Source organism: Lytechinus pictus, chromosome 4 (assembly GCF_037042905.1).
Source record: "Lytechinus pictus isolate F3 Inbred chromosome 4, Lp3.0, whole genome shotgun sequence".
NCBI classification, from domain to species: domain Eukaryota; kingdom Metazoa; phylum Echinodermata; class Echinoidea; order Temnopleuroida; family Toxopneustidae; genus Lytechinus; species Lytechinus pictus.
The window spans coordinates 10889811-10902779 of NC_087248.1; the positions used below are offsets into that span (position 1 = coordinate 10889811).

The following is a 12969-nucleotide window of genomic DNA, read 5'->3' on the forward strand; positions in this document are numbered from 1 at the left end:
TACACCCCTGATAACCTACTGATTCAAATTAAGTTAAAATAAAAATGATAAAGTAATAATGTACATAAAATTATGCACCTTAACCTCATCAAATACATTTGTAATCTTTCATTTTCATTACTCATTAGATATTGATCACGAAATTCTGTTATCAGATTATCACATATGCTCTTTGACACGAATCACATGACGAAAGCGACTAAATTTATTTCTAAATACGTAGATTGGAGGGAAGTCAGTTACGATTTAGGGAATCACAGCAATGAAGTCGTTATGAAGAGAACGAGATAGATCCTGATCGGATTCAACTTCAACAATCCCTGAGAATTATAAAATGGTATGTTTTTTCCTTTCTTTATCTCTACATTTATCACTGTGGAAATGAAAACTTTACTTTTGAATCGATTTTATTCGACAACAGGCCTGCCTATATGAGATTAAAAACAGAGAATTGTTTTCATAACCTAAGATTTTTGTGTTTCACTGTTATTCAAAATTCTTGGAGTGTTTCAGGCAGGGGTATATTCAAGTCCTGTACTTCCAGAGTCACGAGGCCGCTGGAGAAAACATTATCCAAAATAATTTGTACACATACTCGGACCGAGGCAAAGACCAATGAGGGCAAAAATGGCCTCGAAGGTAGCCTCTTGTCGAGGCCCTGTCGGCTGCTTTCCGATCGAACATGGCGAAGCAAGGGAGAGAGAGCGAAGCAGAGCGCCGCGCGCGCCAGGCCTAGAAATCCCTCGCTTCGCTCGGGAAGCAGCCGCCAGGGCCTCGACAAGAGGCTACCTCGAAGGCGGCCTCGTATACATCCCTGGATTCAAGGCGACTACGAGACACATTATGTTCTTGCGATAGCTCCTACCTGCCTAAAGCTGCCAAAAATTAAAACATTAAAACTACAAACATGTTCATCATATGTTCTGCTATCTAGCAAATTGACTATTGTAACTTCCTATAGTCATTCAAATAGTTGTTTTAACTCTTAGGTGATGTCTAATCTTCTCAATAATCATCACCTTCATTGTCACGTTTTACTCTTGCAGGAACGTCAATTATGGCCTGGCTCCAGGATGCAGTTTTCTTCAATAGATGCACTGTCATTTCTATAATTATTACATTAGTCTATCTGAGACAAACTTTCGGGCAGTCCACGAATTATAAATATCGTCTCGGATCAGATGCCAACATCCCATTTTCGTATGTATTTACTGACGATTCTCAGCACTCCTGGGAAATCTTCAGAGTAGGCATCCATGACCCATTTAATATCAATGGAACCATGAACCCGGATGCTTTGAATCCAACCCAAATGGGTCGAATTATCGTAAGCGCCACATGGAGAGCAGGTTCTTTAAGTGTTAATCTGCATATTTTCAACATCTCAGAATTAGACAGAGGTGTATATGTTTGGGTTGTTTCAAGTCATAGAAGAAAGGTCAAACGGGAGGTGAGAACATTCGATGTGTTTCTTGACGTAATTCGTCCACCTAGTAGAGCAGTTTGTTTTGTTTCCATATCTCCGTATGATGCTGGTTTACGAGAGGTCCACTGTCAAGCAAACGTGGGAAGCGACGGGGCTGCTCAACTCATTTGCTACCAGGATGGTGAAAAAGCTACCTTTCAGAGTGCACCTGTTGTTTCATCTACCAAAGTAACTGGTGTCTTTTGGATGAATGTAAAGAAGAATATCCGATGCTGTTCTCATGAGGTTAACTATGTAACGGATCCCGGGGAATGCAAGGACTTTACGCGATCCGCCACAATTGAGTCAACATCAACTACAAAACCAGTAACACCCATCTCAACAACTCTCAACATACTAATGAGTAAAGGGAAGACAGTGTTAACTGAACTCACAAATGACAGCAAACTTGTCACTGATTCTTCCACTTACACTCCAACGACATACGGCGATCATTATATCTACAAAGAATATACCATCAATCATATTACAGTTGTCTTTATCAGTCTATTTGTAATATCATCGTGTGCGTTGATAGCAACCCTATGTCTTATACGTGTCAAATACAGACCTCGTAAAATGAAGATATTAAAGGAATCTTCACAAGTGGAGATGCAACCGATGAACCCAGATGGAAGAAGACAAGAAGGCCTGACGGAGACACAACCTTAGGAAACAAAGACACTTACGAAGACTGAGTTTCCTGAAACGATGAAGGAAAGAGAATGACGGAAAATAGAGTTTCGCGCAAAAACATATTAACCTTTATCACTTTCACCGTTCTCGGCATGTTAAGCTGTGACAAATGGACCATCAGCGAGATTATTCAGTGATTGTTATAAACAGAAAGAAAAAAAAACAATAGTGAACTATGGGTTATAGTATTGGGATTGATACTAACAAAGGTGAATTACATATCTAGTGCGCGGCCTACTGGAACACCCATACTCAAACCCCATCCACACACACACACACACACACACCCACTCACACCCACACTCACCCACCCTCACACACACACACACACACAGCCTTATTAGTCCATCGCGACATATCTGCTTATAGTGGTAACCGCTTGAAATAGGCTTGATTCTTTCCTTGCTATCCTTTTCCCCCTTTCTTTGTATTGCCATGTGAGAAAATGTGAATAAATTCGTACTCCTAAAAAAATGCATGCAATACATGTATATAAAAAAAAAGGAATTAAGAAAATTGCTGGAGAGGTTTCAAATGAAGTTTGTTTACATTTTTTTAGTTTATGTTTTTTCCCTAGATCCAACTGACACAAACAACCGAAAGTTATGTTTACGTCGGGTGAAAATATTCACTTCAGTAGCAAGGTTGTTCAAACAAGTTGAATATATATGTTTTATTTCCATGAATAAAAAATGCCAATAAATAATAAAAATGTACAGCAGGGGTTCATTCGTTTTATTGCCTTGTTCTTTGGCGGAGCGTTAAAATCAGCTGATACTAATCGTCAGTGCGCGTGCGAGATCACTAGGGTTTTTGATTTTTTTTCTAACGGTGTCTTCAATGGGACAAATACGCCGGGAAAATAGAATGAAATTGAAATTCGAGTTTCGTTTTAAGCCGGCAAGTGCCTTAAATAAAATGTATTGGACTACAGTTTTAACATAACAAACAAGCGAATTTTGACTACTGTTTTAACATAGTCACATTCCACATATTTGACCTGACTCAACCCGGACCTTAGAAGTTCGTGTGTTTGTGACCAATAACTTCAGTTCAGTACCACACGATCAAAATCGAGTGTGCGGAAAGAGAAGTACATGTTGGAGTAAATGGGAGATAATGATGTGTGATGTACACAAAATTCAACAGAAATCAGGTCAAATATGTGGAATGTGATTATGTTAAAACAGTAGGCCAGTACATTTTATTTAAGGCACTTGCCGGCTTAAAACGAAACTCGAATTTCAATATATTTTCCCAGCGTGTTTGTCCCGTTGACGACACCGTAAGAAAAAAAAAAACCCGCATCGAAGAAGAAGAAGCATCGAAATCTAAAACCCGAGTGATTTCGCACGCGCACGCGACCCGACTGATTAGTATAAGCCTTAAAATCATCATTTTGCACGAACAAATTTCTGCGAGCTTTACACCTCAGTCACATTTCCCCTACGGCGGCCGTACGGCGAGTCGAAAACAGCCGTTTAAACATTTTTGGACCAGCTACATATAAGTGATTTGAATAAAAAATTAAAACGGCTGTTTTCCACTCACTGCTTGGCGCCGTAGGGGAAATGTGACTGAGGTGTAAAGCTCGCAGAAATTTGTTCGTGCACAATGATGATTTTAAGGCTTTAAGCGTAATATTCGTTAAATAATATACTTCCATCTGATAGATGAGACCGAATCCAAAATGCAAAAAAAAAAAAAATTGTAGTACGCATGGAATGTGTGTGTATGTGTGGGGGGGGGGGAGGTGGGTACGAGTGTGTGCTTGTGTTCACGAAGTTGCAACTGTCTGGGTATAGATTGTTTCGCGTGATTTGGATAATGACCTATCACATGTATGTACAGTAGAGTGTTTTAGAGGACAGTGCGCGTGGAGATAATTTGAGTGTGGGTGAGTGTGATAGTGAGTCGATTGATGACTTATGTCATAAATTTGTTTTATGCATTCTACCACGTTTCTTTAACATTGGAATATGAATGCATTTTTTAGGGGGGGGCGGTAGAGAGAGAGGAGAGAGAGTTTAGTTTCAATAATATTCAAGGGGTGATTTTCGTTGGGTTACTATGCGAGAGTGTGCGCCGTGGATATAAAATGCAATAAATTATGTAACACAAAAGGGAAACTGGGTCATGACAGATATATTATACCTGTCATGACCCAGTTTGATATTGATGACAGAATTGATCATTGCAGTCATCGTAGCTACTCGGTAGATAATGTCTAATTTTCTCAATAATCATCATGCACCTACATATTCACGTTTTACTCGACAATCAGGAACGTTTATTATGGCCTATAATTAGTCTACCTTAGACAACTTTCGGGGAGCTCAAAAATTACAAATTTTGTCTCGGATCAGAAGCCAACATCCCATTTTCGTATGTATTTACAGACGAGGGAGTGCAGCAAGGAAAATATTTGGCCTCCAAATGTGTTAACAACTTACTCCATTGATTAGCCGTTAGCAACAACTTATTCCCTTGATTATCAAACCATATTTGTAGATTACCTTTGTAAAAGGTCCATAATCATGTTAACATCCCCCTTTCCCTTTCTATGTATCGATATATTCATCTGTATTTCTACCTATTCATCTTTTCATCTCTCTATCTCACCCACTCTCTGTCTCCTTTTTTCTCTTCACCCATCCAACACACTCTCTCTTTGAGAATCCCATTCCTTGTTTCCACTCTCTTAATCTGTTTATCCATAGTTCATATTTAAACTACCATGCCTCTAAGTATTCAAATTGTGCATCTCCCTCATCCACATCTCTTTGAAATAAAAATAGTCGTATTAAATGCAATGTACCATATTTTATTGATGGATTATAAAAAACGTGCCTCCTCGATTTTTTTTCTTCACATTATTATTAATCAAATTTCGTTTTCCACTTGCCATTGACCGTAAAAAGAATTACAATTTGGATTTTGTCACCATACTTGGATAGTAAAATGTGCTCGTCGATCTAAAACAAGTAGTGTCTATTTGCATATCGAACAATAATTCAGATAAATGCTTAAGAATAACTGGGAAGTTATATATATTTTTTTCTTAGTAACCTTGCTGGATAATCGTTGATAAATTATATATTAAGGTAGCATTACCATTCAAATATTCTAAGGACATGAAAGGTAATACCAACCAAGACGTTCGATACAATACATCGTACTTATATTACGGTGACGTACACCTACTACGGCATTATGATACAATATCATGATTACATGAAAAATTACGTAATCATGAATTGCATACAAGAGTCTTGTGTCTGGTGGCTCTGACCCTCACTTTTGAAACAGATCATCACGATCGTATGACAAGCCGTTTTAACATTTATTCACATTTTCCGATATCAAGAATTCGATTTCTTGATATCAAGAATTCAATTCTTGAGCCGTTTTAACATTTATTCACATTTTCTGATATCAAGAATTCGATTTCTTGATATCAGAAAATGTGAATAAATGTAAACGGCTTTCCATACGATCGCACATTACTTTCATTATGATAAGCAGGAAATTCGTCCAAACTGTACAGCACTCAACCCAGGCGAGGTGAGGTACCAGACAATGTTTTTTGTGATAGGTAACGAGATAAACTACGCTTTATAATTGATTTTTTTTCGTAATTACTATATACAAACTACCAAGTGATTAAAGGGTTTTCACCGCGATGACATAGTTATGTATATGCATCATGAACGGGCCTACAACTATTGCTTAAATAATATGAAAATAGATTGCTACGATATTATAAGAGTAATGAATATAAGCTGGCAACTAAATATAGTTATCATGGGCGCTGAATTAAACAAAAGAGGTGTTAATTTGGATTAAAAAGTTGGAATCAAGAATGGTGAATTATTACCTCTCGATGAAGCATCGCTTCCAATTTTAAGATGGTTATTATTTTTCTACAGCCTGCAAAACCGGTTTCCAATTTTACAAAGTCCTGAGACTCCGCAGCTCTGAATAGATTTCTTAATTTGACAATCACCTTCTAAGTGGGTTCAGTTCTTTTAAAGCAGACACGAACCAGTAGCCTCCTCAAGTCTTTAACTACTCAAATCTGGCCAGGTTGCTAACCCATAATGCAACATTTTGAGCAGTGTAGTCTTGTCATTTAGGCCCATTGGAACGATATCACACCGATTCACTAGCTAATTTATTCTCTGTATTTCTCTGTATTATCAATAGTTATCTCAAAACGTATATTTTAAGACTAGCTATTTATAACACACAGTGAATGAGAGACACCACACAGTTCGCTCCCTCTTTAAAGTCAATGTGCCACAACCCTTTTAAATAGAGCCAGCGCAAGTACTATCTTACAAAGGTCATTTGTCCTTGCCGAGTATACAGTGCTTTGGTATGTAGTCTAACGATACTGTATGAACTATACATTTTGTAAAATACCTTACAACATTCATATCACAACATTAAAGGTATGAAAACAAATAATGGTTTCCGCAATCTTAATTGCAATAAAGATTGAATGAAAATCGCAATTATCTCACAAAAGTTAATAAAACACAGTCTGAGTATTCTTTTGAATGGTATTATGTACCAAGGGTAACCATATAGTAAGCACAGACCATATGACCAAAGTTTCACTATGTGTTAGAGTTCCTTGGATATGTTGGAGCTCCGTGACACTTTAAGACAATCATCAGCAGTGGGAGAGAAATCATCAAACTATTGTGCAGTCTGAAGATCATCCAGGTTGAGTGTCTTTGACTTGTAGTAAGCACTTTGTTTTTCGGAGGCTCCAAGATGGACCACATTCTTGTTCTCGTACACGTTTGATCCCGAGATCGACGAGATATCACTATACTCTCCTTCATACGAGTTGCGGATGTACGACGCTTCGTCCTCTGCGGTGGAAGAGTCCAAGCTTCCTGGACAACTGTAGCATGAGTTCCGGAACTCCATCGGCGGAGCAAATTTAATGGGAGACTCATCAAAATTATAAGAAGCGATGTGTGCTCGTCGGAGGTAATTCCTTGAAGCATTCCTAGTATTGGTCATCTTGTCTTCATCAGGAGTGGCGTACAAAGGTTCGTCTTCCACGTGGCCATTGGTTCTAGGTTCTGGTGCAGGAGAGGATCGAGGTGGAGATGCAAAAGACCTGGCCAATGTCGTATGATACACACCGTCTAGCATATTCAGGGTGTTCCTTGATCGGCTCCAAACCTTCTGGAAAGCGAAGACAACACCAATAACACAGGCAAGGAGAGTAAATCCTACGACGACGGCTACCACCAGCATCCAAGCCATATTCAGAGACCCTCTTGTAGAACTCGTCACCTCGTCAGAGTCTTTCAATATGGCAATTGCATGTGTCTTTGAAACTACAGTGGATGACTTTTCCTTGTCATGCCCTGCCGCTATTGAAGAATTCGTTAATATAAAGTTAGTTGTAGTTGGCGTCCTTTTCTCGGGGATGTTCTCAACATCTGTGACAGAAGAGGTCTGCAACATTTTATGTGCTGTTATTGGTGTTGTTGTGGTTGTTGTTGTGATTGTTGGTGTGTCAGTGTTTACTCGAGTGAAATAGTCGAACATGCAGGAAGCTATGTAATTTTCCTCCAGACTTCTTAGTTCGCATGCTACTACATGCATATCTCTTTCGGTATTTTCAATTGATCTGCGAGGGAGCACCAATTGCCAATCGAGAGGGTCCTTAGCATTGTGATCATGATACTGGACACGAGAACCGTTGACGAACCATATAATCCGACTTACCCTGGGGACAATGTGGTAATTTCTGTTCTGAAATGAACAATGGAAGACATCACTCGTAGATCTCCATTGCCTTTCGACGACCAGACGATTATTTATGATTGTATCATTATTTACGGACTGTCCTTTCTCCTTATCATTCTCCAAGACTTCTTCTAACTCCTTAACAATGACCTCTCCGTTTGCAGTCAAAGAAGAGTTGGGACTCTTTTCGTTTTCTTGGCAAGTCTTCAGAGAAGACAAGTCAACGTAACTCACATCAATGGTAACAGTGTTTTCATCGCTACCCACAATATTCATTGCAGAACATGTCACTGTGACGTTTGCATCAGTACCTTCCAGATATGGCATTGTCAAGGATGCATCCAGATATGGACTGGAAGACTCACATGATTCGAAAGCGTCAGGGGGATCACAGGACCAGGACATTGCACTGACCTCGGGAAAGGAATTGGCTCTGCATCTCAGTCTTGTCTCTGAAATTATAGGAGGTGTCAACGAATCTCGGTCAGTCGTAACTTTTACACGAGGGGCATGGATGACTTTAAAAGGTGCTAGAGAGCAATTGACGTGTTCCCCTTCGAAGGCAGAACTGGTAGCAATGCAGCAGATTTCCCTATCATGGAGCTGTGGCTTTGCTCTCAGGGTATTCCTAATAAGTGTTTCGTCGGCATTTCTAGTTGAGTCCTGTGCCCCTAATAGGGTTGTAACTGAAGATTTCAGATGGCTGCACAACATCCATTTAAGAGTGATAGGTGGATTCGTATTCGGACCTTGACACTCGATAGTAATTCTCTCATTTTCTCGGTAGAACGATTCAGGGTCCGGGAACCTTTTACACTCCATATCCGTTTCCTCCAAGAAGTACTGGACATTTACTCCAACCAGAGGAGACGTTAGGGAGACATCTTCGCCATCTGCGAAACGGATGGATACCGTGCACTTGAAGTATTTCCGAGAATGGCGGTTTGTGTCCAGTAGTTGGAGGTTAGAGGTTACCACTGTCGAATTCAGTTCTTCGCTGATCAAGATAGACGCATCTAAATTCTGGTATGTTTTGTAGTTATCCGACCAAGTGACTGACGCTGATTCGAATGGTGACCGAGCTTTTACAGAACAAACAAATATTGCAGGTCGACCCTCCTTCACAGTAACTCGGTAAGGCTGGATCAGAAATTCAGCCCGGTGTAAACCTTGTGCAGCAGGGGACATCAGGATGATCAAGAGCAGTAGCGACATTATTGCCGCTAGTATTGGTTTAACATAAGCAATATAGTCTAGAAAGCAGTAAAAGTAATTTTAGGGAATCTGTATAAACAGCATGTCATGGCAATGAGGGGGAACCCTGGCTCAGCACAACTGACCCTCAATGCTGTGATTGTGATGGGGTTTAATGTTTGTATGTAAAACATTTACAACGTCGAGCCTAGGGTCTACGTTTATTATATTCTAAGAAAGTCCAGATAGAGACATACACACGATTACCGTCGTAATTTATCATGATGATAGTTTCCAAGTTTGTTGATGTCTTGGTTTCAATAACAGACCAACTTTCTAAAGCCGCCAAGTAGGAATTCTGACAGACTTTTGTTATTAATAGCGAGAGTGAACCATTAAGTAAAATCCATCTTAGGATTCAGTTCCAATACCAGTAATTTATCGTTGGAAGTGATGACAACAATAATCAAGGGTGCTCAATAAGCAGCAATCGGAAGAATCTTGAAGAAGGAAATCATTTAAGATAGATTAATCAGTCCAGTGGTGATGATTTCAATCTGATTTGTTAATCGTCATCAGTAGAAGCCGCCATAATTTTTTATGGCAAAGGTACTTTTCCAGGAATCAAAGCGCCTAAACTGATGCGGGTCCCAAATTTTATAAATAATTGGAGGGGGCAGCGAGGCATGAGAAAGTGTTTTGATTTGCTTTGCAAGTTTGCATAGATGAAAGGGTGTCAATGACGATGGCGATCTCCCTTTTCAGATGCAAACAAAATGTTGACGTTAATTATGTTAATAACTGTATTTTGCCTCCCACTACAGCCAAATCCAAATCAAGCAGCCTATTCGAAATATATACATGCGTTTTTTTCCTATCTTAAGTGATAGTCGGTGATTAACAGTGCCCGTTATCAGGTTATTCATTTTTTTTTTAAGTTCTCTTATTCTTGATAATATGGGGTGTGTTTCATGAAAGTTGTCAGCGCTGACAATTTCAGTCGAATCCTTGGTTTTGATCGGCCCAGTAGCTCTGGCCTCTGACTGATTCTATGGTAACAGTCGGAGAAAGAAAAATTGTCAGTACTGACAACTTTCATAAAAACGTTCCCACGATCCATCTTGACTTTGAAGGACAAGTCGACCACAACAAAAAATGATTTGAAGAAAAACAAAAAATATCCAACACTGAGAATTTCATCAAAATCTGATGTAAAATAAGAAAGTTATGATATTTTAAATTTTTGCTTAATTTCACAATACAGTTATATGCACATCCTATGGTCGGTATGCAACAAGGAGACTGATGACGTCATCCTCTCACTATTTCTTTTGTACTAGTATTTTATTATAAGAATATTTCTCCTCATTGTCAAGTGAAACAACGATTAATACCTCCCTGAAAATGTGGAATTGGCATTGTTCTATTGTTCAGTCAAGTTGGTCTTTATTGTCACATCTGTAAAAAATGAAATATTGTATAATTCAAACAATAAAAAAAGAAATAGTGAGTGATGGACATCATTGACTGTCTCAATGAGCTGTGCATATCACTGTTTTGTGAAAAAATAAGCGAAACTTTAAAATGTCATAACTGTCCTATTTTACATCCGATTTTGATAAAATTTTCAGCGTTATGCTAGTTTGATGTTTCTCTATTTATTCAAATCAACATTTTTTCTGGGGTGGACTTGACCTTTAACAACACCCTCTTCATTTTCTTTTCACCTCCGATGGGTGATAAATTGTCGGATCCCCCCATTTTTAAATGTTTATTATTGTTTGTTGCATCTCTTTCTGATTATTCATTTATTCGTTGATGAGTACTCTTTAGCTTGTACCTCTTCTATGAAACGATTAAGAGCCTGCTCAAGGTTCCCTTAATTTTAGTTCTATTTTCGATCTCTCATACACCACTTTGTTTGTGGACACTTAGGTGTTCTCAAAAGTACAAAAGATTTGCTCGATTGTATATTAATATCTGGTGATCGAAACTCGACTTAAGATTTGAAGGCTTTCGATACTAATTACCTTATTATATTTGATGTTACTGCAAATGTCCATTTGATAATACATTTCGTTTGGCCGAGAACACGTAATAAACAATGTAGGCCTTTAGACCATTCGAGAAATGACATTTCGTTTTTAGATGCCTGCACCAAATCTATGAAAATAAACATCAACTCAATAATGATATTACCTCCACCCAGATTTACACCAATGATATATTCATAGAGCCGAAAACTTGATTTGTTTAAATTCAATCTTTTCTTCGAATAACGAAATTTCGTTTACAAAAAAACTGACATTCTTTTCGTATTAGACTATTGCAATTATATAGTTTCGTTATCTATGGATTTTCTTCAGTATGATATATTCTATTTTGCTAGATCAAAAATAGAAACAATTTCTTTCGTTTCATAAATCATTCCTGAAAGTCATCATTGTCTTTTCAAATGCAAATAAATTTTACGCATTATCTTGAAAAAAAAATCAGATTCCTCGAATAAAGTCTTATAATATCCTCTTTATCTTTGCGAAACGATTGAAGTGATGAAATTATTTAGTAAAATAAAATCGAACTTTGGCAAATAAACAATTTAGAGCACAATTGTCCCGATTACCTTTTTGGACTTTGATTTCTTATCTGTTTCTGGTACTTTTATTTGAAACCCTGTCACATGTGCAAGATCGACCACAAATCTAATAAATTTCATTCTACAGGTTCCATTAGGTAATGTTAACCATCTGTCGGATATGTACGCTATAGTGTAACTGAAGCTTATCAGTCTCCTTTATTGTCGTTACAGCCCTGTTGACTCTTTACATTTGATAAGTAAATATTAACTCCATACATATTTCATCGATGAAATATAACTTTATACGTGACTGTTCGCACGCACTGATTTTTCTACATTTTTCGGTTGCTTTTCATTTATCATGTGTACATGATAGAAATGATAGAAGCGTGGGCTGAAGATAGCGGCTTGTTTTTGGTGAAGATATTTTATATGCCATTTTGACAAGAGTTACGACAAATTTTTGTATAATACTATAATTATCTTTTTCATATTAGAAGGATGCACACAAAAAACACGATATATGTGTACATCATATTGGTAATAATATCATTATGTGAGAAGTGAGATATTATAGATAGAGTCAATGGCGACAATAGTCAAATATGACTAATCGCCACTCAACCAACATAAGAAGAAGAAGGTGGATCGATAGGCCAAAACAGGGTGTCCAGAAAACACGTGAATATTGTGGATTTCTATTTTGTTGCCTTCAAAATATTGAATTTTGTATTTGCACCATTCTTTTAAATATCTTCAACTAAACAAAATATTACACCAAGTTCCTTTGATTTAGTGCGTTAATTAATACTATATGCCTATTCCAATGACTTGAAATTCAGACATGTTAGATTTTCGGAAAGTTTGTTGGGTCGAAAGATTTAAAACGGATCGTTCTCAAAATTGCCATTTGTGTCAGACGGATGTGCATGGATATTGCCGGGAAAGTTTTTTTTCTCATAAATATGTGTACAAGACAACTTTTCTCAATCGTTATACGGATAAAAGATTAATAAAAGGCGAAATGATATACAACGCATTAATTCAATGCTCTCGGTATCGTTCTTTGGCAGTCAAAATGCTTTAATAAATGATTTATCAAGAAAAAATTCTCTTTAAATGAAATAAATAGAGCTTTTCTGGTTTAATTGGACACCAAATATACAGCTTCATGTTGGTGCTTTAATAATTATGTCACATATCTAATGAAACATGTGCGAAAAATATAGCCCTTATGTTTGACATTGATTTTGTTTCTATC

General features: G+C 37.8%; 1 protein-coding gene across 1 annotated transcript; it reads right to left on the minus strand.

Moving 5' to 3' along the window:
- Positions 1-4976: 4976 nt before the first annotated feature.
- Positions 4977-9151, minus strand: LOC135153973 (uncharacterized). Its single transcript, XM_064098967.1, has one exon. It carries the CDS (start codon positions 9149-9151, stop codon positions 6866-6868), a length of 2286 nt encoding a protein of 761 aa, XP_063955037.1. The 3' UTR covers positions 4977-6865.
- Positions 9152-12969: the final 3818 nt, after the last annotated feature.

Excerpts from the sequence above, each read along its gene's own strand:
- LOC135153973 (XM_064098967.1), bottom strand. The coding sequence starts at position 9,151 with ATGTCGCTACTGCTCTTGATCATCCTGATGTCCCCTGCTGCACAAGGT.